The sequence below is a fragment of the Coregonus lavaretus genome, assembly GCF_964263955.1.
Source record: "Coregonus lavaretus genome assembly, chromosome: 2".
NCBI lineage: Eukaryota > Metazoa > Chordata > Actinopteri > Salmoniformes > Salmonidae > Coregonus > Coregonus lavaretus.
This window is the reverse complement of record NC_139989.1, coordinates 9,527,973-9,553,404: the sequence shown is the minus strand read 5'-3', so window position 1 is coordinate 9,553,404 and position 25,432 is coordinate 9,527,973. Positions and strand designations below refer to the sequence as shown.

At 42.3% G+C, this 25,432-nt stretch overlaps 1 protein-coding gene across 1 annotated transcript in view; it reads left to right on the top strand.

Moving 5' to 3' along the window:
• Positions 1–1,364: 1,364 nt before the first annotated feature.
• Positions 1,365–25,432, top strand: part of LOC311147470 (bone morphogenetic protein 7-like) — a 41,479-nt gene continuing 17,411 nt past the window's right edge. Inside the window, exon 1 of the mRNA XM_084184181.1 lies at positions 1,365–2,253. Coding sequence (XP_084040307.1) covers positions 1,848–2,253 — 406 coding nt within the window. The 5' untranslated portion in view covers positions 1,365–1,847. The remainder of the gene's footprint in view (positions 2,254–25,432) is intronic.

The window sequence follows — 25,432 nt, the reverse complement described above, 5'->3', positions numbered from 1 at the left end:
CTGTTGGTCCAATATAGTATATGTTTTGTGTCATCCTCCGTTTTACTGAATTGCTAGCAAAGAATGCATAGTTCTTTCTTTATTGACAAATGGTTCAAAGGTTCTGTATTGAATTTTATACATTATTTTTAATTCTTACTTTTCCAAAAGGTCATTCTACAAGGCTGCAAACAGACGAGTTCAATCAGATGAGTTTAAAGAGAGTGATGGAGTGAACTCTACGACCTAAAACAGAGAGCAGGTAGCCTTTAATATAACAGCCAGACTTATTTTACTTTTCCCCACTGTGCTGTCTCTGTCTCATCTCTTCCCCCCAGTCCTGTAGGCAGTCGTGGGGAGTCTCCTTCCTCTCTTTCGCCTGGACCTCAGCCAGTGGATGAGGTGGGGAAGAGGAAGGGGGAGGGGAGGGGATGTGGCTTTGATGCTGCTACCCTCTTCAAACTCCCAACAGATAAGATAGGCAGCAGAGAGATAAGGACACCCTGCCTTCCTATCAGAGGGATCTGGGCACACAGACAGACACAACATGGAGGGAGGGGGGGGGGGGGGGGGGGCTCTCTTCTGTTCCCTCTCCAAAGGCCCTCTCCAAAGGCAGGGTAAAAACTAGCTTGCATGTTTTGTCATTTGCATAAGGGTCTCTTGTAAAGCTTGTTGACATGGTGCTCATTTACATAATGCAAATGAATAAAGGAGTTTTTATATATATATATATATTTGTCTGGTGCATCACAAATGTATTGGAATATAATAGTGTTATTTTGAGCATCATGTGTGGTATTGAACCCTATGTCTTGACACAAGTGTGTAACGGAGTCATTAGGCAAAATTGGATCACAATTTGATACAATTTGCATAAAGGTATAATAATAATAATAATAATAATAATAATAAGGATTATTTATAGTAATATTGTAACGTGTCAGAGATGTTGCTGTTTTTCATTTCATCGTCAGGGGTCGTGCGTAACCAATATAATATTATTTCCAAACGGACTCGAGTAGTTTTCCCTAAAGAAAATCCTTGAGGACCTTTAAGAAGTGGCTCAAACCTTTTAACGACTTAAAAATATGACCGTTATGGCCTGTCTAGGTTATTCGAATAGTATATATCACTATTTTTAGGCAGAGAAAGTTTTACATTTGGTGCGGAGGTTATTGCTGCTGTATACGTGCTGACAAATGGTCATAAATATGAATTAAAGTATTTTTTATTTCTCATGAGTATGAAAAGATGTACAGCTTTTGATGGGCACTTTCTACATGTAAATCAATATGTCATCAGCCCCACCTATCATCTGCGCTCACTAACTGGGCGGGTACAGTGGCTACACGCGCTTTACTACCTGCTAATGCCCGTTACTCAGAACTCAGACACACACTGCAGACACACATTCAACCTGTGGAATTGGGGAAACTTCAAGTTAAGGGGTTATGTCTTCTACGCAACTTTGGAAAATATTGTATTTAAGAGTTAAATACATACACTAAAGTAAAATGGTTTCTTTCAGAGTTATTATATTTTTACCAGAAAACCTGGCATATAACTTTTACATTTGACTGGGTCTGACTTGGATTTACCGAAGCGTTCAGAAGTTGTTGTACATGCTGCCTTTGACGCAGAAAGCCGAGCTGTGGACTTGGAGACTTTTCAGAATCAGAAATTATGAAGACCAATTTTACGAACATTTTTTGTTGGATAATATTGCATAATGCGTGAATGATTTTCGATTTCTTTCAAAGTAGCTGCTTTAGCTTTCAGTGAGAACAAGGAGCTCATTTGGAGAAAACAAAATTGAAATTTATTGAAACCGCACTTCAGGGACACGCTTTCTACAAACTGGACATACAATGACAAGCTGTTGGTTTGCCTTTGTGGGTTTGTGGTGGAGCGCTTATTGCATGTTCCTTATTGCAGGTAGCAATTATTTATTCGATGGGAACAACGAGGTGCACCCGAGTTTCATTCACCGGCGGTTGCGGACTCACGAAAAGAGAGAGATGCAGAAGGAGATCCTCTCCATCCTTGGACTTCCACACAGACCCAGACCGCATCTGTCACATGGAAAGTACAACTCCGCTCCGCTCTTCATGCTGGATCTTTACAATACGATATCAAGCGAGGAGAAAAACGAAGTGGAGGGCATGTTGGAACAGTCCCAGTCCATGTACACCACCCAAGGTCCTCCTTTGGCAACATATCAGGAGAATGCCTTCCTAAATGACGCCGACATGGTGATGAGCTTCGTCAATTTGGGTAAACTATTAAATTATTATATCGTTATAAATGTAATGTATTCACTATAGTAATTTAGCTAAATGTTGAGATAAAAAATAGGCAAATAAAGTAATAGTTTATCCGTCCTTAACATCAAGAATCTCAATCCGATCGCAAATTGGAGACGTAGCTTACGCATGTGCGTAAAAAGCAGAATCGTGAAGGTAATTCTACAGGGGTTGAAAAAAATAGAGACAGTGATCCTTTGCAGCCGATGTGTGAATTGTTGTTCACAGGTGTTCGAGCACGTGCCAACAATATTCCAATGAGCCTGTATTGCGCCGTGGATGCCTGCACCATTGCGCCTGCTCCCACCAACCACAGGGAATTATCTCCTTCAAAGTCTTCTCAGTCCACTTCAGTGGTAAAAACGCTAACCCGATAAAAAAAATAACCTGTGTTGAAATGTCAGAAGTTCTCTTAATTGTAACATTTACATTTTAGTCATTTAGCAGACGCTCTTATCCAGAGCGACTTGCTGGAGCAATTAGGGTTAAGTGCCTTACTCAAGGGCACACCGACAGATTTTTCACCTAGTTGGCTCGGGAGATTCGAACCAGCGACCGTTCGGTTACTGCCCCAACGCTCTTAACCGCGAGGCTTCCTAACTTTGTTTGTCTATAGACTTCATGCACGAGGATAATTTACGCACAGGGATAAATTGGTTAATTTAGTCGAAATGCTGACTCCTCAGAATGTTGTGCAATCGGTTCCATGATTTATGTCTGAGGGAGGAAAATTGAAAACTTATCCACACCAAACTAATTACAAAAAACAACAACCAGCACGCTGGTATTTGTGTAAGGCTATTCTTGGCATTGACCAAATACAAGTTGCCGTTTAATATGTAAACTGTGTTGCTTCGCTGGATTTCTTTAATTAGACCCCGGACTATATAGAGATACTTTCATCATAAACAGTTCAACATAAAAGCCCACGGTCTCTCCTTCCATTAGCCGCGCGAGTGTTTACAGAGCTCATCTAAACAAACTGCGTGAAGATAAACAGAGGCGCTGCCAGACTCCGGTCAACGCTGCTAAACTTGATGGATGCCATTCTTTGCATATTGTCATTATTGAGCCTGCGAATACTACGGAAGTGTCCGAACCAAGAGGGATAAAAAAAAAAAAAAAGTATTTGGCACTTATCAACGTTTTTTAAAACTCAAACCTAACCACACAATTCCACAAGTCATTATCATGAGATGCAATTCAAAGTAGAGCATGTAACAAACTACACAGCAAAAGCTTCCTTTTAAAAAATCGTCCTCTGGAGTGTTCAATGGTGAAATTGCATCATATAGTGATGAAAACCAGATATTGCAGGGTGTTTTTTTCTTCAGTGACTATTGACTACTGTTGGAGTGTGGTGAGTGGTTTAGAATTCCTGTTAGTTTGGGTTTTTGCTGCTGTTGCACATCTGCGTATACACTTCAATTCATCATCTCCTATACATCACTTCACGATTCCCTCAAATTTATAGTACCCAGGGATTAAGTTGCCATCCCAATAGAACAGAGTCCTGCTACTTAGTTACTGCCTTGGAGAAGATTGCTTCCTCTTCGAATGTGATTCAAATTAATGCTAGACAGGCCAAGGTGCTCCATCTGCTTTGCGAATAAAGCATTGCATGACTACTGTGTGTCATCGGATTAGCTTTTAATGCGCTTTCCTCTGTATTTTACTGTTTCCTGACGGATGGCAGAGAAACAGACTATGGGATGCCGCTTACTGTCAGGGTGGTCTCGTTTCTTTCGTGTCTGCCATCAGTCTGTATATCGAATAGGGACAACCGTCGGATCTGATCGGTGTTGGAGAATATGGTGATTGACCTTTTACTTTTGCATTGTAGGTCTCAATTGATCCACTGCACACCCAGCTCTACTAATAGAGGCCTCATTTGGGGTATTCCCATGGGGGTTCATGGATTTAGGAATCCCTTAATACTACAGCGCTACAGCGTCTGTCTGATTTGTGGCCAGTGTGAAGCAGACGTTCTGTTCCTCGTCAATGACTCATGTTTAGGTCTTGTTTAGTCATCCACTCGTTGAGAATACCGCTCATGCCAACGACCCATATTGACTCATCACAAGTAAGAGGAAAGCACTTAAATTAGGTTAATAGAAACATTCCTTCCTTTCCTTCCCACTCATTCCCTAAAATAGTGTGTTGATCATTGTCATCACTCTGTTTGCCTGGTGGGTACCCTACCCTGGTGCTGGCGTGGTGCAGTTACACAGTATTACACTATGTACAGTATGAGTCACAGCCTATCGTGTCGCACCACAAGTCCAGACTTGTCTTAATGCAACGTTGTGTAGTAGCCACGGTCAGCCGGTCAGTGGCAGCTCTACTCAGCCTGAAGATGAGTTTGAAGATAATAGCTTTAGTCCTGTGAGAAATGGCATTCCCTTGGAGTGAGCTGTCATTCCGTCTTCTAGGAAAGTGAGGGATTCAACTGTTCTGTGAAACACTGTATTCTAAAAACCACAGATGTCATTTTTCCTTTGAAAAGCAAAGGTTTTCTGACCAGAAGAGTAGAAAACATTGTCTAAAAACATAGTCAATTCGCTTTTCATGTAGGACATGCCAGCTGTGTCAAAATAGTATTCCGCCAGACTCATGAATGTACAGTAATGTCCTATATGAGTTGGTTTAGTTTGTGTGCTGCTTGAACGGGAACTTCAAATGTAGTTCTCATGTCAATTTCACTTATTTCTGATGGATTCGCTTTGCCTCACAGACAGGTGAAGGTCTTCCCGAGCTTTGCTTGGCGTGAGATGAAACCAAAAACTCCCATCTCCTGTTTCTCCTCATAACTCTCTATATTTGTCTATGAGATCCTCTAAAGGGGGACTTCCAGTAAATAAGAGCAAAATCCAGGAAAATCCATAACTGTTTGTAGGAGTTGTTTGGAACTTAATTTTCCACCTGCCGGGACCAGGCAGCTGTTGTTTTTTTAGCCGCCCTCCTTCCGTGGTTTTCATGATTCACGGATGAGCCGGTCCTCACCTTCCCTAACCCGGCCTACGTTCATCCTCCTCTCCACACCTCATTGCACAGCAATGGAGGATCTGTCAGTGCCCCTCTTAGCTAAGTCAATAGCCACCCGCGTCGGGCGTTAGCGCACCACCAGCCTGCCTCCCACACTTGAAAGGTGACCTGGGAGACGGAGGATTTTCTAGGGGGGGTTTCAGGAGATTAACCCGGTCTAGACAATACCAAGCTTACTCTCGCAATCCCAGCCTTTTAAAATGTGTGTTTCCTGTTTTACGATGCCTGGGTGCATTTCTGAGCAGCTCAATCTCAGGTAAGCTGTGTTCTTTTTGCACCAGAACTTGTCCCAAAGCTCCGGCATGATCAAATAATTAGTTGGGAACGATCAAAGAGTTAATTGTTTGATGCGAGGGCGGCTTTGGCCAATACCCATGAAAGCCTCTAAACGGCTTCCTGTAGACCCCCTAAACAAAAGCAACATTGTGTCATTCCTGCTTTGTGTTCAGTGTTTTAGGAGTAAATGAAGTGAAGAATTTGAGATATGCTGTCGTGGAATAAAATACTGTATCTAGGCCATGAAGTTGAGGGAAAATAAGAGATACAAATAAATAAACGTCAAAAAGGAAAAGATGGGATTTATGATTTAACACCTAACTCTGTAATTCAATTCCATACTGTCTTAGAAAAGCTATAACAACCAGACTCAGGAGACGTTTCCTCTATCAAACTGTTTGTTTCTATGAAGCGGCTGTATGTTTTGCCAAAGAGCCTCATAACCAATATAGTCCAAACAGCGGAAAAGGAAGCTCTTTAAATGCGGTAACTCAATATGCGGAATCGTTTGTGTATCTTGGGCACTTCATTGGAACTTTATTGGTCCCATGTTAAGAGTGGAAGCATCATATGTTTGATATACGTAAAACTTATGAAAGCCAAAATAATGTTTATGGTTTGTTAATTACATCCCCTCGTTTTAAAACTTTAAGTTCAGCCCCTAAAAGCCTACTTTCTGTCCTTCAGTAGGCATATGTGCAGGAAATGCCTCAGAGAACACTTTGAATTTAAACATACATACACACAACCACACACAGAGATGAGATGACCCCCAAGGTCGAAAGATAACACTTTTTAAGAGGGCATTCCGTTTACACTTGAAGAAGTTTGTCACACCCTACTCTTAAAAAAACCTGATGGTATCACTCCCTCTCACGCCATTACTCTCTAACTTGACAAGATGGCTGTCACGATTGGTCTTTATACGTGAAAAGAATGCCATGTTCCATACTTCATTTTTTCAAAGTCCCGCTCTGAAAATTCTTCACACATTCCTATTCCCGGTGGGATAGCGTGGGATGGGAGCGCCATGAGCGGGAGGAGATAAGAGCGTGAGACACGGCACACTCCGGCAGTTAACGATCTGTCAAGGAGCGCAGATTACTGCGACGGAACATCTGATTACGGGCCGCTCTTCTCCCATTTATCACGTCGTGTGCTGGCATGCAGGAATGTTTGCTCTGCTATATCTCAAGGACAGACCCAAATCTCCCTTACGGCTCATTCTTGCAACTGTTGCACTGGTGGCAGAGGCCAAGAAGAGAGTGGAGTACAGTCGGCCTGCTTCGGCTTTGACCTCTGACCTTCTGACCCCCTGGTGGTTCTTTTAGAGAGGGCTTTAGTGAGGAGATCATTAACCTGGTGTGTGTGTAGGACCAGAGGATTCCCTAGGCCAGTAATACAGATAGGAGTACTACAGTCTACCCTGGTGATAGAAATATTGCTTCCAGTTTGCTGAATTAACTATTTTCTAGATTAATTATCCTATACGATACACGTTTGGTGTAACAAGTGATAAATTCCCTTTTCACCTGCTCTCTAAGCAAAGCGGAGTGGGGGGCCACAGGCTATTGATAGGAGCGTGAGAACAGCATCGCCCCTCTCTCTGAGCGCCCCCTCTCCTGCTCCTTAGGCCTTTACTACCTTCACTGCTGAGGAGTCCTGGACGCCTGGGTGCCGTAGGTAGCGTTAGCGCTTCCTGAATCAACACAGCGCTGATATGTTGATGCGAAGCAGCTGTAAAATACACACACACACGAATGCCCTCCCGCTCTCCTGGCCAGTAGCGTACAGATACGTACAAACACATCCGTAGACGCAGGTACGTACGCCTACACACAGACATAGACACACGCACACACACCTTAGGTATATTCTCATCAATCTCCTTTGTTGATTGCTTTTCAAGCTTAACATGCTGCGGACAGCAGAAGAGATGCGACTGATATCATTGATATCAAATTGATTCAGGGAGGTATCGAAATTGCATTTGTATTATTCTGTAAATCACACATAGACATTAGGATGACAGGACTTCATATAATGTGCTAAACAATAAGCACGGTCAACAGAGACGGCCACTAAAGAAGAGTTGTATGTGTGTAAACGTCCTGTCTAACTAATGACAGGCTGCCTGTCACAGTCCAACATGGAGCTTTGTTCTGTCCAATACAGAAAAGAGCAGGATTTATCTCCAGCCAATAAAAGGCAAAGGAGGGTATACCCAGATGTGGCATGAAGACAGAGACATGGATACAAAGAGCTGAGAGGGACAGGCCACTGAGGCCATGAGTGATTTAAGTGTTTCTGTGGCCTGGAAGGGTCAAGAGGAAGGAGAGGGGTCAGGATTCCCACACACTCAATGGAAGACGTCCACGGGTGGAGATAGGACAGGGTTGACCATTGCTACCCCTCCGTGTTCAGTGTTCCCAGCCCGGTCCGACCTCTAAAGAGGACGTGCTTGAAACAACAACCCAGGGAGAGTGAGGGCCTCCGCGTGCGCCGAACACTCCAACCCCTCCAACCTCCACAAGTAGCCCCTCTATTTCAAACGGGCCACCGCTGACAAATATATGAGGGCCAGACGAGCCGAGGGGCTGGCTTTCCAAACACGATACAGGCACGAAAACAAAGCGAGATGGGAGCTCCCTGAGCTGAGGGGAGGGATGGAGATCATAGCCACACTCCCACTGGCACATTCCACTAGTCAGGTCACTGTCTAGGCTGCTTTCAGACTGTTTACCCGCCCTCAGACCCAAAACACCCTGTATTGTTCAATGTTCACACCCCTGTCCTGTAGGCTGGGGAGGTATGTATCCTAAATACTGGCTGCTAATGAATAGAATAGAAAACGTGTGAGCTGAGTTTCTCGACGGGGCTCGCCTGTTGTCCCATCTCCATCTGACTTGTCAGGTCTGGAAGTTGGAACTTTTGATTTATGGGAGCACTTAAGTGTTTTTGGGGGGACCCTCCATTTTGGAGTGTGTTTTTAAATCATATGGCCGGTATCAAAGCAGGGAAAGGAATTCCACCCTGTCGGTTGGTCTCCATGGTTATGTCTGTGTCATGTTTCGCTCTGTCGATTAGTAGATAGGGAGTGTTGAGCCAAAGAGCCTTTTTAAATGGCCACAGCACCTTCATTTGGTATTACATGTCCAGATGGCTGGTGAATTGCTTGAGAACCCCATAGAATATTTTATTGTAATGTTGAATGTTGACTACCGTGCTGACATTTTTACTGACAGACCTGTGCAGGTACTTATCGTAGTACTTATCCTTTCTGTTCAGGCCCTAGTACCGATCTCCGGCCCTGACCACGTCGCTGCGTTTAAATTGTGTATCTTACATAAAAAACAACACAGGAACAATGGAGCTGCTCTGATTTATCAGCGGATCATGTGCTCTTGTTTTTAGCCACTGAATGGCATTGTGGTCTACTCAGAGTTTCCAATGGGAAAAGCATTGAGCCTCAACCCTCATACCAGTCAGGGAGAAAGGGGAAGGAGGGGTAGAGAGAGAGATACTCTGGCCTTCTAACTTGCTGCTGTGGAATGCAAGCCACCAATATTTTGTCTTCTTCTTTGGAAACAGCTGCGTTTCCTTTTTCAAATATATTTTTTCCTTATTTATCGGATCCCTCAGGAGAAATCCATCTCGTCCGTCTGACACAAGCTTCCTCCTCTAAATCTGAGTGCAGAGGCCCGCCGAGCGCTCAGACACACACCTGCTACAACAGACACCAGATCACTATAGCAGGTCTCCCCACCCGGTCCCACTGCCCCCTCACACACACAGATGTGTACGCACACACATACACATACAGTACACACACACGCATGTGTGCAGACGTGTACACACACACTCCCTAGGGACCAGCCCTCAAATGACATTCCACAAAGCCTGAAAGGCGAATAAAAGAGAACCTTGACAATAATAATCACAGACTTGGCAGAGTATGAAAAAAAGAGTACTGGCGAAAATTACAAGTGTATAGATTTGGGGGAGAGGAAAGAGATAAAGTACATAAAAAAACAACAGAGTACATCTCTGTTTATATTTAGTTTGTACTAATGGAAGCCAAACTGAGAAGTAGCAAGGGAGACATTTTTTATAGAGGGTCAGTAGTTTGGCCCATAGGAAAGAAGTAGCCTTCGTCGTCAGTAGCCTATAAATCTCAGAGGAAATTGACCGAAACATCAAGGACAGAGAATCCTACAGTAGTGGAAGAAATTAGATGAGGCTTTTTAAGATCTCCAAATCGGATGGCCATTGATTCTCAGATAAAGACGGACATTGATGGTATCTTCTTAGCTGACGATTATTATTAGTCTGAAATGTATTTGGCGTAGCTTCAGAGAGCAGATATGCGTTATGCTAAGTGAAAGGCAGTTTAGGACACCCCTCTGGCCCACACATATGGTTTGTCCCTGTATCCTATGGCTACCAAGGGACAGTGAACTCTAAGGACAGGATAAGAGCCATGTAAACACTTCTATGTGTACACTATGCATGTCTGTAATATGTATTGCAATATGTTGGATAATAGTGATGCTGACTTCAGTATTGTCGCTTTCGCGTTTGTGTACAACCACCAGCCAAGAACCTTATATCCCTCTCACTTTGTTTACCAACGTTTGGTTGGGTTTATTTTCTTGTTTGTGTGTGAGTGAAAGCATTCAGCGATTTTCCGGCCCCTGTCCTGGGATGTCAGGGAGGAGACGCATGCAGGATGGTATGAGAAGGTCCCGTTCTGTGAGACTGCTAATGCAGAGCAGTAGACTACCATTAGTCTGTCCTAACACTGTTATATCAGCTGTACTTTTGATGCTTTCATTAATGTTAATAAGTCAAAAAGTGGAAAAGAATATGAGTGTTTATTTTCCAGCCCATTGCCCCGATTGTTATGGAATTTCCTTCTCAATTAGAAAAAATATGTTACCCTATTTGTTGACAGGTCATTGGCTCACATTGGGAAGCGAATTAGAATGGCTGCTTTTACAAGGCCTGTTGAAAAAATCACTGCTGACCGTTAATGTCAATGAGCCTGCTCTGTGGACACCTGAGGCCTTTAGCATACACACACACACACAAAACACACACACACGAACACACACACACAGAATAATTTCCTCTCAGCAGTGTAGTTATGTCCTGAGAGCTGTGGAATAAATGGGAATGAAATCTCCCAATGACACACAGGTATGAGGGGGATGACTGCTACCATTCAGCCGTCCGCCGATCGGGTCTCTTGATAGTCTCTTTTGGTTACATTCAAGGCCGTGGGCAGGCAGGCAGCACCCGGACATCTTTTAGCAGAGCCCCCGCAAAGCTGCAATTATCACAAATTACCCATACCTTCTGAGTACCCCGGGACTTTAAAACCTGAGATGTGCGTCCAGATAAAAAAAAATTCTGGGCATTCGTGTGGAATGCACCGCTGACGGACTTGCCGTTGGAAAATACGCCCAGACAGTAGATGTTAGACACTGCCTGTCAGGGGTTTGGATTGGACTCCGTATTCCTTTTTAAAGGATTATGATTACAGTCCGAATAGGATTCTAATGCGGACTGATGTCCTAATGTGGAATCCCTTCCTGAGTGATGTCATTACGTAACCTGGTGGGCTGATGGGCAAATAACTGGCCAGTCTTGGCTTGAAGGCGCTTCTTCTAGTGCAGATGGTCTAGGACGTTCTTTGCAAAGGATGGTCTCCTTGCCTCATATCCTCACCATGGTGGAGTGGTCTGCCCATCCATGTTCACATTTGTGTTCTCTGTAATTGGGGCTGAGCTGTGTGGGGTCTGTGACTGTGTGTGTGTTTGCGCATATGTGGCTTCGTCGTAAACCCCCAATCCCGCCAGTGACCCATGCCTGGGCCGGAGTCTCCTGGCGGGCAGGCTTTGATGCAGGCTCCGGTCAGAGTAGAGGATCAGAGACAGGGACAAGTGTTCAGGGACCCCCCAAACCCTCACTCTCACCCCACACTCTGAACCCCATCTAGCTGCCTCCCATCTGCCTTACAACAAAGCCCATCAGGCCAGCAGGATGTGGAAACAGGCCCTGGGGGAAGTGGAGCGTGGCGGCCCCTCAGACAGCGCCACAGGCAGCCCCTCAGGCAGATGGATACAACCACCAACTCCGAACTCTGCTGCTGAGAGGATACTGCGAAATGTCTAAACTTTTATAGAAGAAAGGATGTTTTTCCAAGGGATGAGTTTTTGCATGGGCTCCTAATACTAACAAATAGAGTTTGAAGTTGAATGGAAGCCCAGGAACCTTTATGTTTTGACTAGAGCAGATCTTATTTTTTCAAACTTTGAGAATGTATTTTTCTTTGGCTTCGTTTCGTTATGTGCTGCGGTTCTAGAAGAATTGGGCCCACCATGTGAAGCACAGAGAGTTTCCCAAGAAACAGGAGTCGAACATACCTTTAATTATGAACACTGGAGCAATTAGTGAGAGCGGGAAGGCATTGGGATGTGTAAACCCCCCCCCCAGGAGCCATCAAATCTGAGAGGGAGGCAAGAGAGAATATAATTACATAAACACGATATTAATTCTTCACATGCCTTCATTTCTATTGGTTTAATCATCGGAGGCATCTTTAGAATTTTTTTTTGGCATTGGACTGTCTGACTGGGTGCAAATAAGTCATATTTAATTGAAGAGCTTGTGCAAACTGCAAAGTGGCTTTAAAAAAAATCTTGCTTTAGTTCACAGCTATGCATTGTGGGTATGGCAGCTCATTCCTGAATGAATGGCAAATTAGAGAGACTTAATGACAAAGTGGATTGTTGAGTAGATTTACAGTCTGAACTGTTGGCTGGATTCTAACCCAAGCTCTTGTTTTGGGTTGTGTAAAGTTCCAAGTTGTTTTCCATTGTGGCTAACAATAATGTATATTACATGCCTCAGGTCAAGTGTAGTTTATTCACAGCCGTAATTTGACAAACTATGTTCTCAGCACTCCAAGTCATGGATTTGTAATCAACATTCTACTTCTACGAAAACATGAGATGTGGGCTATATAGTTTGCAGCTATAATTAGAAACTGGGTTTTAAAACAACATTATCCAAATGGATCCAAACCGCTTTATTCTCCATCAGAGTGGTGGTACCCCAAGAAAACCCCTCTCCCCTGCCGACTTGGGCAACCCTGACTGAACACTAATGGGATAGCTCTCCCCTTAACCATCATGTTGTCAAACCGTTACTCAAAAGAAACTCACTGGCTTTGACACACAGACCTCCCCAAAGCCGCTTTGAGCTTTCAGAGACCTGCTATCTGGGTCACACAGGTGCTGTTCAGATTGGGTGTAAACCACCACGTTTTGCTACAGCGCCCCCGTGGTTTGGGAGGGGGTAGTGGAAGTGTGTAACTACTAGCTAACCAGTGCCCTGAGGAGCAGTACTGTTGGGGAGATGGCATTTGTTTTTCTTTGTGGTTGAGGGAAAGGACTGGATGCGGCCAGAGGGATTAGATGGAAGGCGACTGCTGGGCTCCCTCCAGGGGATTGGATGGAAAACATTTAGAGTGAGAGACGCCGTTGACCACTGACCACAGAGCCACCCGCCCACCTCTCCCTCAACGCCAGTGCGGTCTTCTTAACACTGCAGACTCTCTCCTCTCTCCTCTGTCCCTCTCTTTTTCTTGTTTTCTGTGATTCCTTAACCTTTACTTCTGGGTGCCAGACTTTTCCTGCATTCAAAAACAGACCTCAATTAATTTAAGTTAATCTTCCTCATTTTGGTTTATTTTCTTAGTTTCTTTCTCTTTCTCTTCCTCCCTCTACTGGAGTTGCATGTCCCATTTAGTTTCCTCAGTCATTTCCTACTACTAGCTTTGCAGAGGCCAGAGAGCATCCATACTGTGTGGGGGCTAATGACAATAGCACCAGGACACTGAAGCCACATGTTGCGCAGGTGGAAACGAGAGAACAGGCACCAATAATACCTTTCCAAGACCCCCCTTCTTCTTCTCTGTCCCTTTCTGTGTCTTTCTCTCTCGGTCGAATCGCCCACCAGGTTGGGGTGAATCATCAGAGACATTCCATTCTCAAGTCTGCAGCATACTTTCACAGGTCACCACTGGCTCTAGGGCTGCTCAGTGTACTTTTCCACTGTGTGTGTGTGTGTGTGTGTGTGCGTGCGTGCGTGTGTGGTGGTGTGTGTTTGTCTGTGGATACTAAAGACCTCAGGTGTCCAGTGCAGCAGGATCATTGACATTTATAGTCAGCTGCAATTTTATCAACAGCCCTTTGTAAAAGCAGTAATTTGTGTGATGGTGTGTGTCTGTGTTGGGGTGTGATGGTGTGTGTCTGTGTTGGGGGGTGTGTGTGTGCATACACTCGCACTGGCTTTGTGACCACATTCTGTGGTTGTGCTACAGCATGTGACCACGCTCTCTGTGCTGGAGGTCTGCATCTGGTCAACCCACCCTAACTCTCCCCTATTGACCCTATACGTGTTACTGTATTTCCATCACCTACTGTTAGCAAGACGATCTCTTAATGCTACATCTTCTGGAATACTCTCAGAAGAAGCAACTCAATCTCGACAAATCCAAATTTCCCCTTCATGCCTTCCCCCTCTAGATCTCAGGTCAGTTTAAACAAGATGGAAGTGCTCAACGGACCATCAATTGCATTTCAAGCCTCCATCTTAAACCCATGGGTGCTAAGTAAGAGTTGTAAAGTCATTTGGAATACCCTGACCTCTCCACTTGAAAGAGCTGTGTAAACCTCAGACGGACCTCTGAGCTACTCAATTCTCACTGCAGTGTGTGTGTGTGTGTGCGTGCGTGTGTGGGCGTGCATGGGGATAGTGGAGATAATGAAGCAGTCACTGACAAGAGGTGTCAGAGGCCACGTTGACACTCGGGCTGCTGATGTGAATAACATCTCGTTGGGGTCCTGTAGGTTCCAGGTGTGTATAAAGGCGTCCACATACCTCCCATCCGAAACAGTTCAGATCAGTTTGTGCATATATTATGACGACATTTTGTTACATTTTTGTTTCTCGAGGCAAGCCGTAGTTCGGTAGCCGAAGTCTACGCCCCTTCGTTGGTAATTGGTCAACAGTAGAGATTCTTCAATGAAGTGTTTGTCATTGAACGAGAGACTAATCGTTTTCATGCAACAAAAATAAATAACTTGAGAAATACTGCACCAAACATATTTTCTTGGGGGGCAGGTAGATCAGCTTTAATATTGCAGATAGATTGTAGCTTCCATCAATGTAATTGTCTGCATCATTTCCAATCCCCCATATACAGTGGGGAAAAAATGTATTTAGTCAGCCTCCAATTGTGCAAGTTCTCCCACTTAAAAAGATGAGAGAGGCCTGTAATTTTCATCATAGGTACACGTCAACTATAACAGACAAAATGAGAAAAGAAAATCCAGAAAATCACATTGTAGGATTTTTAATGAATTGATTTGCAAATTATGGTGGAAAATAAGTATTTGGTCAATAACAAAAGTTTCTCAATACTTTGTATTATACCCTTTGTTGGCAATGACACAGGTCAAACGTTTTCTGTAAGTCTTCACAAGGTTTTCACACACTGTTGCTGGTATTTTGGCCCATTCCTCCATGCAGATCTCCTCTAGAGCAGTGATGTTTTGGGGCTGTCGCTGGGCAACACGGACTTTCAACTCCCTCCAAATATTTTCTATGGGGTTGAGATCTGGAGACTGGCTAGGCCACTCCAGGACCTTTAAATGCTTCTTACGAAGCCACTCCTACGTTGCCCGGGCGGTGTGTTTGGGATCATTGTCATGCTGAAAGACCCAGCCACGTTTCATCTTCAATGCCCTTGCTGATGGAAGGAGGTTTTAACTCAAAATCTCACGATACATGGCCCCATTCATTCTTTCCTTTACACGGATCAGTCGTCCTGGTCCCTTTGCAGAAAAACAGCCCCAAAGCATGATGTTTCCACCCCCATGCTTCACAGTAGGTATGGTGTTCTTTGGATGCAACTCAGCATTCCTTGTCCTCCAAACACGACGAGATGAGTTTTTACCAAAAAGTTCTATTTTGGTTTCATCTGACCATATGACATTCTCCCAATCCTCTTCTGGATCATCCAAATGCACTCTAGCAAACTTCAGACGGGCCTGGACATGTACTGGCTTAAGTAGGGGGACACGTCTGGAACTGCCGGATTTGAGTCCCTGGCGGCGTAGTGCGTTACTGATGGTAGGCTTTGTTACTTTGGTCCCAGCTCTCTGCAGGTCATTCACTAGGTCCCCCCGTGTGGTTCTGGGATTTTTGCTCACCGTTCTTGTGATCATTTTGACCCCACGGGGTGAGATCTTGCGTGGAGCCCCAGATCGAGGGAGATTATCAGTGGTCTTGTATGTCTTCCATTTCCTAATAATTGCTCCCACAGTTGATTTCTTCAAACCAAGCTGATTACCTATTGCAGATTCAGTCTTCCCAGCCTGGTGCAGGTCTACAATTTTGTTTCTGGTGTTCTTTGACAGCTCTTTGGTCTTGGCCATAGTGGAGTTTGGAGTGTGACTGTTTGAGGTTGTGGACAGGTGTCTTTTATACTGATAACAAGTTCAAACAGGTGCCATTAATACAGGTAACGAGTGGAGGACAGAGGAGCCTCTTAAAGAAGAAGTTACAGGTCTGTGAGAGCAAGAAATCTTGCTTGTTTGTAGGTGACCAAATACTTATTTTCCACCATAATTTGCAAATAAATTCATTAAAAATCCTACAATGTGATTTTCTGGATTTTTTTTCCTCAATTTCTCTGTCATAGTTGACGTGTACCTATGATGAAAATTACAGGCCTCTTTCATCTTTTTAAGTGGGAGAACTTGCACAATTGGTGGCTGACTAAATACTTTTTTTCCCCACTGTATATGTTTTTGTAAATATATATATTTATATACAGTTGAAGTCGGAAGTTTACATACACTTAGGTTGGAGTCATTAAAACTTGTTTTTCAACCACTCCACAAATGTCTTGTTAACTAACTATAGTTTTGGCAAGTCGGTTAGGACATCTACTTTGTGCATGACACAAGTCATCTTTCCAACAATTGTTTACAGACAGATTATTTCACTTATAATTCACTGTATCACAATTCCAGTGGGTCAGAAGTTTACAAACACTAAGTTGACTGTGCCTTTAAACAGCTTGGAAAATTCCAGAAAATGATGTCATGGCTTTAGAAGCTTCTGGTAGGCTAATTGACATCATTTGAGTCAATTGGAGGTGTACCTGTGGTTGTATTTCAAGGCCTACCTTCAAACTCAGTGCCTCTTTGCTTGACATCATGGGAAAATCAAAAGAAATCAGCCAAGACCTCAGAAAAATAAGTCTGGTTCATCCTTGGGAGTAATTTCCAAATGCCTGAAGGTACCACGTTCAACTGTACAAACAATAGTACGCAAGTATAAACACCATGGGACTACGCAGCCGTCATACCGCTCAGGAAGGAGACGCGTTCTGTCTCCTAGAGATGAACATACTTTGGTGGGAAAAGTGCAAATCAATCCCAGAACAACAGCAAAGGACCTTGTGAAGATGCTGGAGGAAACGGGTACAAAAGTATCTATATCCACAGTAAAACAAGTCCTATATCGACATAACCTGAAAGGCCGCTCAGCAAGGAAGAAGCCACTGCTCCAAAACCGCCATAAAAAAGCCAGACTACGGTTTGCAACTGCACATGGGGACATGTGAAATGTCCTCTGGTCTGGTTAAACAAAAATAGAACAGTTTGGCCATAATGACTATCGTTATGTTTGGAGGAAAAAGGGGGGCTTGCAAGCCGAAGAATACCATCCCAACCGTGAAGCACAGGGGTGGCAGCATCATGCTGTGGGGGTGCATTGCTGCAGGAGGGACTGGTGCACTTCACAAAATAGATGGCATCATGAGGAAGGAAAATTATGTGGATATATTGAAGCAACATCTCAAGACATCAGTCAGGAAGTTAAAGCTTGGTCGCAAATGGGTCTTCCAAATGGACAATGACCCCAAGCATACTTCCAAAGTTGTGGTAAAATGGCTTAAGGACAACAAAGTCAAGGTATTGGAGTGGCCATCACAAAGCCCTGACCTCAATCCTATAGAACATTTGTGGGCAGAACTGAAAAAGCATGTGCGTCAAGGAGGCCTACAAACCTGACTCAGTTACACCAGCTCTGTCAGGAGGAATGGGCCAAAACTCACCCAATTTATTGTGGGAAGCTTCTGGAAGGCTACCCGAAACGTTTGACCCAAGTTAAACAATTTAAAGGCAATGCTACCAAATACTAATTGAGTGTATGTAAACTCCTGACCCACTGGGAATGTGATGAAAGAAATAAAAGCTGAAATAAATCATTATCTTTACTATTATTCTGACATTACACATTCTTAAAATAAAGTGGTGATCCTAACTGACCTAAAACAGGGAATATTTACTAGGATTAAATGTCAAGAATTGTGAAAAACTGAGTTAAAATGTATTAGGCTAAGGTGTATGTAAACTTCCGACTTCAACTGTATATATACAGTGAGGGAAAAAAGTATTTGATCCCCTGCTGATTTTATACGTTTGCCCACTGACAAAGAAATGATCAGTCTATAATTTTAATGGTAGGTTTATTTGAACAGTGAGAGACAGAATAACAACCAAAAAATCCAGAAAAACGCATGTCAAAAATGTTATAAATTGATTTGCATTTTAATGAGGGAAATAATTATTTGACCCCCTCTCAATCAGAAAGATTTCTGGCTCCCAGGTGTCTTTTATACAGGTAACGAGCTAAGATTAGGAGCACACTCTTAAAGGGAGTGCTCCTAATCTCAGCTTGTTACCTGTATAAAAGACACCTGTCCACAGAAGCAATCAATCAATCAAATTCCAAACTCTCCACCATGGCCAAGACCAAAAAGCTCTCCAAGGATGTCAGGGACAAGATTGTAGACCTACGCAAGGCTGGAATGGGCTACAAGACCATTGCCAAGCAGCTTGGTGAGAAGGTGACAACAGTTTGTGCGATTATTCGCAAATGGAAGAAACACAAAAGAACTGTCAATCTTCCTCGTCCTGGGGCTCCATGCAAGATCTCACCTCGTGGAGTTGCAATGATCATGAGAACGGTGAGGAATCAGCCCAGAACTACACGGGAGGATCTTGTCAATGATCTCAAGGCAGCTGGGACCATAGTCACCAAGAAAACAATTGGTAACACACTACGCCGTAAAGGACTGAAATCCTGCAGCGCCCGCAAGGTCCCCCTGCTCAAGAAAGCACATATACAGGCCAGTCTGAAGTTTGCCAATGAACATCTGAATGATTCAGAGGAGAACTGGGTGAAATTGTTGTGGTCAGATGAGACCAAAATTGAGCTCTTTGGCATCAACTCAACTCGCCGTGTTTGGAGGAGGAGGAATGCTGCCTATGACCCCAAGAACACCATCCCCACCGTCAAACATGGAGGTGGAAACATTATGCTTTGGGGGTGTTTTTCTGCTAAGGGGACAGGACAACTTCAACGCATCAAAAGGACGATGGACGGGGCCATGTACCGTCAAATCTTGGGTGAGAACCTCCTTCCCTCAGCCAGGGCATTGAAAATGGGTCGTGGATGGGTATTCCAGCATGACAATGACCCAAAACACACGGCCAAGGCAACAAAGGAGTGGCTCAAGAAGAAGCACATTAAGGTCCTGGAGTGGCCTAGCCAGTCTCGAGACCTTAATCCCATAGAAAATCTGTGGAGGGAGCTGAAGGTTTGAGTTGCCAAACGTCAGGCTCGAAACCTTGGAGAAGACTTGGAGAAGATCTGCAAAGAGGAGTGGGACAAAATCCCTCCTGAGATGAGAACCTGGTGGCCAACTACAAGAAATGTCTGACCTCTGTGATTGCCAACAAGGGTTTTGCCACCAAGTACTATGTCATGTTTTGCAGAGGGGTCAAATACTTATTTCCCTCATTAAAATGCAAATCATTTTATAACATTTTTGACATGCGTTTTTCTGGATTTTTTTGTTGTTATTCTGTCTCTCACTGTTCAAATAAACCTACCATTAAAAGTATAGACTGATAATTTCTTTGTCTGTGGGCAAACGTACAAAATCAGCAAGGGATCAAATACTTTTTTCCCTCACTGTAAACAGTACCAGTCAAACGTTTGGACACCTACTCATTCCAGGGTTTTTCTTTATTTTTACTATTTTCTACATTGTAGAATAATAGTGAAGACATCCAAACTATGAAATAACACATATGGAATCGTGTAGTAACCAAAAAAGTGTTAAACAAATCAAAATATATTTTAGATTCTTCAAAGTAGCCACCCTTTGCCTTGATGACAGGCTTTGCACACTCTTGGCATTCTCTCAACCAGCTTCACCTGGAATGCGTTTCCGACAATCTTGAAGGAGTTCCCACATATGCTGAGCACTTGTTGGCAGATTTTCCTTCACTCTGCGGTCCAACTCATCCCAAACCATCTCAATTGGGTTGAGGTCGGGGGATTGTGGAGGCCAGGTCATCTGATGCAGTACTCCATCACTCTCCTTCTTGGTCAAATAGCCCTTACACAGCCTGGAGGTGTGTTTGGGTCATTGTCCTGTTGAAAAATAAATGATAGTCCCACTAAGTGCAAACAAGATGGGATGACGTTTCGCGGCAGAATGTTGTGGTAGCCATGCTGGTTAAGTGTACCTTGAATTCTAAATAAATCACAGACAATGTCACCAGCAAAGCTCCCCCACACCATCACACATCGTCCTTCACACATCGATGGAGTGCTGCATCAGTTGTCCTGGCCTCCACAATCCACCGACCTCAACCCAATTGAGATGGTTTGGGATGAGTCGGACGGCAGAGTGAAGGAAAATCAGCCAACAAGTGCTCAGCATATGTGGAAACTCCTTCAAGACTGTTGGAAAAGCATTGCAGGTGAAGCTGGTTGAGAGAATGCCAAGAATGTGCAAAACTGTCATCAAGGCAAAGGGTGGCTATTTGAAGAATCTCAAATATAAAATATATTTTTATTTGTTTAAAGCTTTTTTGTTTACTCTATGATTCCATATGTGTTATTTCACAGTTTTGATGTCTTCACTATTATTCTACAATGTAAAAAATAGTACATATAAAGAAAAACCCTTGATTGAGTAGGTGTGTCCAAACTTTTGACTTGTAGTGTGTATACATATACATATCTTTTAAAAATATTTTTTCCTTTATTATTTTCCGCTAACCCTACCACCCCTCCCCTAATTGGAGTAAACTAATGAACAACAACACTTAGGCTTCTACTTCCAGCTTGTACACACTATATACATTTTACGAACACAGTCTATTTTAGTTTATATTTAGTTTGTTTTTAGTCCTGTCCTTCCTCTACCCTCAACCTCTCCCATCTATTTCTGATGTCCATCCAGTTTGACTTCTATTTGCCATATATTTTTAACTGTGCTGTTTCACAAAAGTTCTGAACCTATATACATTCTACAGACACAGTATATTTTACATTTGTTATCTTGTTGTTATTAGTCCCACCCTTCAGCTCCATTCAGCTCCTCCCATCTATCTCTTAACACCACCCATATTGGATTTCTATTTGCCATATATTTTTCAACTGTGCTGTGATGCTTCACAAAAGTTCTGAACCTTTCTATTCTCATAGTTTCTACAGATTGTAAATTAAAGATAAACATTTTTGCTAAAACTATTATTATATTATTGATCGATTGACTATGACTTTTCAAATCACCCAGGATTGCTATCTGCAGTGTTAGCTCCAGGTAAATGTTGCATTCCTGGACCTGTGACCAAAAACAAGCTACATATGGATAGTACCAAAATAAATGATCTAAGGACTCTGTCTCTTCTCAACAAAATCTGCAGAGCTGGGAAGGCTGTAGCCTCCATATATATAACATTCTATTGGTAGCAAGAATTTTGTATAATAATTTAAATTGAAAAATTCTAAGTTTTGAATCCGGCGTTGGTTTTGCGTATCAGTTCATAAACCATGTGCCATGGAATCGGTACATCGAAAATCTCTTCCTAACTATTTTGCAATCTATATGGCACAGCTGTCCATTTTTTGGTCCCTAAATTAAACTGGTATATTTTTTTATTTATCAATTTTAATTTAGCCAATTTTGGTCTTTAATGCAGGGCTTTTTTTTGTATTTTTGTATTTTTGTGGTAATGCTGCAAGTAGTTGGTTGTAATTTTGGGTAGAGCAGACATTTCCATATATTTTTGTTAGCTGCTTGTGTGACATAACTCCACTAGTCCTATTTATGATATAATTTACAAAGATTATACTTTTATTTTAAATAAAAAAAACAGGTTTCTAAGTGTAGGCAAGACCATAAGCAAATAGGTAAACTAGGATATGACTGAGTTAATCAGGGTGATTCTTCCACAAATAGACAGGTATTTTCCTTTTCATGGTAGCAATTTTTGCTAACTTTCTATGAAAATGTATTGGAGTGAGATCATTTCTTTCTTTCAGGATATGTATGCTGAGTATGTCCACATCCCCGTCAGACCATTTTATTGGTGAACTACACAGTAATGTAAAAGTTGTATTTTTTAGTGATCCAATACGGAATATAGTACACTTATCATAATTTGGTTTTAATCCAGAGATGTTAGAAAAGGTATCTAGATCCTCTATGAGGCTGTGGAGGGATCCACATTGTGGATTTAAAAGAAAACATGAATCATCAGCGTACAATGACACCTTTGTTTTCAAGCCCTGGATTTCTAACCCCTTAATATTATTGTTGGCTCTGATTTTAACAGCTAACATTTCAATGGCAATAATAAATAGATATGCCGATAGTGGACAACCTTGTTTTACTCCTCTTGACAGTTTAAAACTTTCTGAGAAGTAGCCATTATTTACTATTTTACACATAGGTTACCATACATAACTTTAACCCATTTTATAAGAGATTCTTCAAAATTGAAATATTCCAGGCATATTAAAACTCCAGTCGTTATTTATCAAAGGCCTTTTCAAAGTCAGCTATGAATACCAGGCCTGGTTTCCCAGATTTTTCAGTGTTCTATTGTTTCCAGTACTTGTCTTATATTATCTCCAATAATATAATAATAAAAATATGCCATTTAGCAGACGCTTTTATCCAAAGCGACTTACAGTCATGTGTGCATAAATTTTTACGTATGGGTGGTCCCAGGGATCGAACCCACTACCCTGGCGTTACAAGTGCCATGCTCTACCAATTGAGCTACAGAGGACCACATGTATCGTCCATGTAAAGAACCTGTCTGATTAGGATGAATAATATCCGACAACACCTTTTTTATTCTATGCGTTAAGCATTATGCTAGGATTTTATTTGCTAGGATTTTTTACACTGAAGTGCAAAAGGCCTCCAATTTTTTTAATGGACTGGATCTTTATATTTACCACTTGGATCCTGTTTCAGTAATAATTAAATCAGACCTTCTTGTTGAGTGTCTGATAATTTACCATTTATATAGGAGTGGTTAAAACATGCTAATAACGGTCCTCTGAGTATATCAAAAAAGGTTTGGTATACCTCCACTGGTATGCCATCAAGCCCTGTAGTTTTCCTGGACTTAAAGGCTTTAATTGCATCAAGTTCCTCCTCTGTAATTTGGCCTTCACATGAGTCTTTCTGTACAGTTGTTAATTTTACATTATTAATAGAAAAAAAATCTATACAATTAGCTTCGGTTAGTGGAGATGGAGGAGACTTGAAACGAAAACATATTCTTAAAGTACTTTACTTCCTATTTCAAAATATGGGTGACTCCGTCATTTGTAACACGTTTTAGTAAATTATTTTTGGTAGCATTTACAGTGGGGAAAAAAAGTATTTAGTCAGCCACCAATTGTGCAAGTTCTCCCACTTAAAAAGATGAGAGGCCTGTAATTTTCATCATAGGTACACGTCAACTATGACAGACAAAATGAGAAAAAAAAATCCAGAAAATCACATTGTAGGATTTTTAATGAATTTATTTGCAAATTATGGTGGAAAATAAGTATTTGGTCAATAACAAAAGTTTCTCAATACTTTGTTATATACCCTTTGTTGGCAATGACACAGGTCAAATGTTTTCTGTAAGTCTTCACAAGGTTTTCACACACTGTTGCTGGTATTTTGGCCCATTCCTCCATGCAGATCTTCTCTAGAGCAGTGATGTTTTGGGGCTGTCGCTGGGCAACACGGACATTCAACACCCTCCAAAGATTTTCTATGGGGTTGAGATCTGGAGACTGGCTAGGCCACTCCAGGACCTTGAAATGCTTCTTACGAAGCCACTCCTTCGTTGCCCGGGCGGTGTGCTTGGGATCATGCTGAAAGACCCAGCCACGTTTCATCTTCAATGCCCTTGCTGATGAGGTTTTCACTCAAAATCTCACGATACATGGCCCCATTCATTCTTTCCTTTACACGGATCAGTCGTCCTGGTCCCTTTGCAGAAAAACAGCCCCAAAGCATGATGTTTCCACCCCCATGCTTCACAGTAGGTATGGTGTTCTTTGGATGTTCTTGTGATCATTTTGACCCCACGGGGTGAGATCTTGCGTGGAGCCCCAGATCGAGGGAGATTATCAGTGGTCTTGTATGTCTTCCATTTCCTAATAATTGCTCCCACAGTTGATTTCTTCAAACCAAGCTGCTTACCTATTGCAGATTCAGTCTTCCCAGACTGGTGCAGGTCTACAATTTTGTTTCTGGTGTCCTTTGACAGCTCTTTGGTCTTGGCCATAGTGGAGTTTGGAGTGTGACTGTTTGAGGTTGTGGACAGGTGTCTTTTATACTGATAACAAGTTCAAACAGGTGCCATTAATACAGGTAACGAGTGGAGGACAGAGGATCCTCTTAAAGAAGAAGTTACAGGTCTGTGAGAGCCAGAAATCTTGCTTGTTTGTAGGTGACCAAATACTTATTTTCCACCATAATTTGCAAATAAATTCATTAAAAATCCTACAATGTGATTTTCTGGAATTTCTTTTCTCAATTTGTCTGTCATAGTTGACGTGTACCTATGATGAAAATTACAGGCTTCTCTCATCTTTTTAAGTGGGAGAACTTGCACAATTGGTGGCTGACTAAATACTTTTTTTCCCCACTCTATATGTTGAAGTTTAAAAAATAATTAGGTGCATTTTTCCCCATATTCCATCCAGTTCGCTTTATTTTTATAATATATTACACTTGATCTTTCTTGAATAAGTTCCTCCATTTCTTTTTGTTTTTCCTCTAACTTTTTCTGAGCCTCTGTGGTAAAGTTTGTATTGCTATCTATCTGTACTGTTAGTCCTTCCATTTCCTTTGTTAATATGGACTCTCTTGACCTAAATTGCTTTTATTTTAGAGATGAGAACTGAATTGCATGGCCTCTAAAGGCACATTCTAAAGTCCCATACAATAAAGGGATCTACTGTACCTATGTTATGTCAGAAAAAGTCAGTTATAGATTCTTCTGTCCTAGTTAAAAACAAGTTATCATCCAATAGGCTTTGATTAAATTTCCAATATCCTCACCCACGTGGTCCGACCACATTCTGTCCCCTATGAACACTTTTTAAACTTTTGGTGCCAGAGAGAATGACATAAGAAAGTAATCAAGACAACAAGCTTGATTGAGCCTCTGCCATGTATATCTCACTAGGTCAGGATATTTAAGCCTCCATATATCCACTAGTTCCAATATATCCATGATATTCGTGATTTCCTTAACATCTTAGTTAGATGTAACCAAACATCTTAGTTAGACGTAAAATTGTGCTACTAAGATCTCCACGGCAAAAACATCACAATGAATTACATATTTCTTGAGTTACCTTAA